Genomic DNA, 2,118 nt, shown 5'->3' on the forward strand with positions numbered 1-2,118 from the left:
ATTTATATGTAATATTATTTTACAGAGACTTAGTTAGTACTTGGATTACTGTTGGTTTTTCCTTTTTCGCTTTTAAATTTCAAAGGGCAAATCTTGATCTCATAAGGTGGGCCCGTCCTTAATTGTTATTTTTGTACTTGTTTGGTAGGGATTTTGTTAATTAATTTTTTGACTATTAAATATAAAATGGGTCCTACGTATGAGAGAAGAATTTAAAAATGACGGTGAAAATAATGAAATAACGGTCAAAAATTGATTTTAATTTGATTAAAATCTCTATCAAACATGCTCCAAATTGAGATTAGTATAATTCGTTGGAAACCTAAGAAGTTAATTGTGTATTTTTCTTCATTCTATGCCCTTTTTTTAGAAGTAATAAACTGATTAGTTATCCGCACATTATGAAGTTGTCTACTCGTCTTCCATCTTTATCAAAGTGGATGAAGTCAAAAAGCCAGGGTATTCCAAAAGTTCCAATAAGAGAAGAGCCCTTCTGAGTGAAGATACTAGTACAGTTCTTGATAGATTTACCAAAATTAAAAAAAAGGGGGTGCTAGAAAAAATAGTCAAAAACAAAGAAATCCCTTTATTTATACCATAATCCCCAATTGCAAGGATTGTGCAAAATGGCAAATGAATCAAATGAACCATTGTTTGATGATTTTTGCTTATCTTTCCTATTCAGTGAAGCTGGAGATAGTAATCGGATTGAGTCATTTGATCTTTCTTGTGAGGCCTCGCTAATCTGTTCTCAAAATCCCGGGAATGATCCGATCTCAGAACAAGTTTCCAAGGAAGTCGCTGGAGAATCATCGAGACAATTATGTGATATATGTATCGGAAGTAAAGATTGCCACGAGATGTTCACAATTCCGAGCTGCAATCACCAGTTTTGTGCAGACTGCATTTGCAAACATGTATCGATAACAGTCCAAGAAAGTGCCGGGGTTGTAAATTGCCCGGGATTGGACTGTAAAGCTACTCTTAACATTGATGATTGCAGGGAAATCGTGCCTAAGGATGTTGTTACAATGTGGGCTGATGTCCTATGTGAGTCACTGATTCCTCCTTTGCAGAAATTTTATTGTCCGTATAAAGATTGCTCTGCTATGTTGGTTAACGATAGCGATAAGATTATAAAGGAGTCGGAATGTCCTTATTGCTGGAGATTGTTCTGTGCACAGTGCAATGTGTCATGGCATTCTGGAGTTGATTGTGAAGAGTTTCAGAAGTTGAATGACAATGAAAGACAGAGGGAAGATTTGATGGTGTATGAACTTGCAAAGCAGAAAGAATGGCAGAGATGTCCCAACTGTAAATTCTACGTTGAGAAAACCGAGGGCTGCTTGCATATCAGTTGCAGGTTAGTACTTCATCTGAGATTGGTTTACGATTGCACGTGTTTTTATAGTCTAGACGTCATAATTTCATAACGAATTGTGGTAGATCTTCATTAAGAACATGTGTCTCCACACAGTTTTGGGAGCCGGCCATACAGCATAAACTATGTCCCCAAAATAAGTTATAAGAACCATTTTTCACTATTGTCGGTTCACTACTTGGTCGAGTTGTTTACATTTCTTTTCGGGATGCCACAGATGTAGCTTTGAATTCTGCTATGCGTGTGGAGAAAAATGGAGTTCAACTCATGGTGGTTGCAGACCATAATGACAATCAAGAATCAAAGCACTTGTAGCACTCAGAGATCAACATAATCTTTTGTTTTATCAGTTCAGATTCAAACAACAACAATATTGGGGTGTATAATTGAATCTTGTTTCATTTTGCTTGTGTTTTTGCTTTATTTATAGCTCTCTTTTGCCTATTCCCATAGACATTAGGCTTTGTTTGTCTGCCATTTTTTCACATTCTACGACATTATTTTTTCTACAATACTCATTTTCAACTACACATTCTTCATTAAAATAATATTACGCGTAAATAAAAAAAATCATTCTTTTTTAACCTTCNCTACAATACTCATTTTCAACTACACATTCTTCATTAAAATAATATTACGCGTAAATAAAAAAAATCATTCTTTTTTAACCTTCCATTTCAACATCAATCACTATTTCACAATATATTACACACAAATAATGGGACACAAACAAGCAC

General features: G+C 34.9%; 1 protein-coding gene across 1 annotated transcript; it reads left to right on the top strand.

Annotated features, from left to right (window-relative positions):
* Nucleotides 1-472: 472 nt before the first annotated feature.
* Nucleotides 473-1,785, top strand: LOC111386567 (probable E3 ubiquitin-protein ligase RNF217). The gene is made up of 2 exons (XM_023011032.1): nt 473-1,363; nt 1,599-1,785. Exons 1-2 carry the CDS (start codon nt 627-629, stop codon nt 1,666-1,668), a joined length of 807 nt encoding a protein of 268 aa, XP_022866800.1. The 5' UTR covers nt 473-626; the 3' UTR covers nt 1,669-1,785.
* Nucleotides 1,786-2,118: the final 333 nt, after the last annotated feature.

The sequence above is a fragment of the Olea europaea genome, unplaced genomic scaffold (genome assembly GCF_002742605.1).
Source record: "Olea europaea var. sylvestris unplaced genomic scaffold, O_europaea_v1 scaffold3627, whole genome shotgun sequence".
Lineage (NCBI taxonomy): Eukaryota > Viridiplantae > Streptophyta > Magnoliopsida > Lamiales > Oleaceae > Olea > Olea europaea.

Coding starts and splice junctions, on each gene's coding strand:
- LOC111386567 (XM_023011032.1), top strand. CDS start 627: ATGGCAAATGAATCAAATGAACCATTGTTTGATGATTTTTGCTTATCT. Junction 1,364..1,598: donor TGCTTGCATATCAGTTGCAG/GTTAGTACTTCA, acceptor GGGATGCCACAG/ATGTAGCTTTGAATTCTGCT.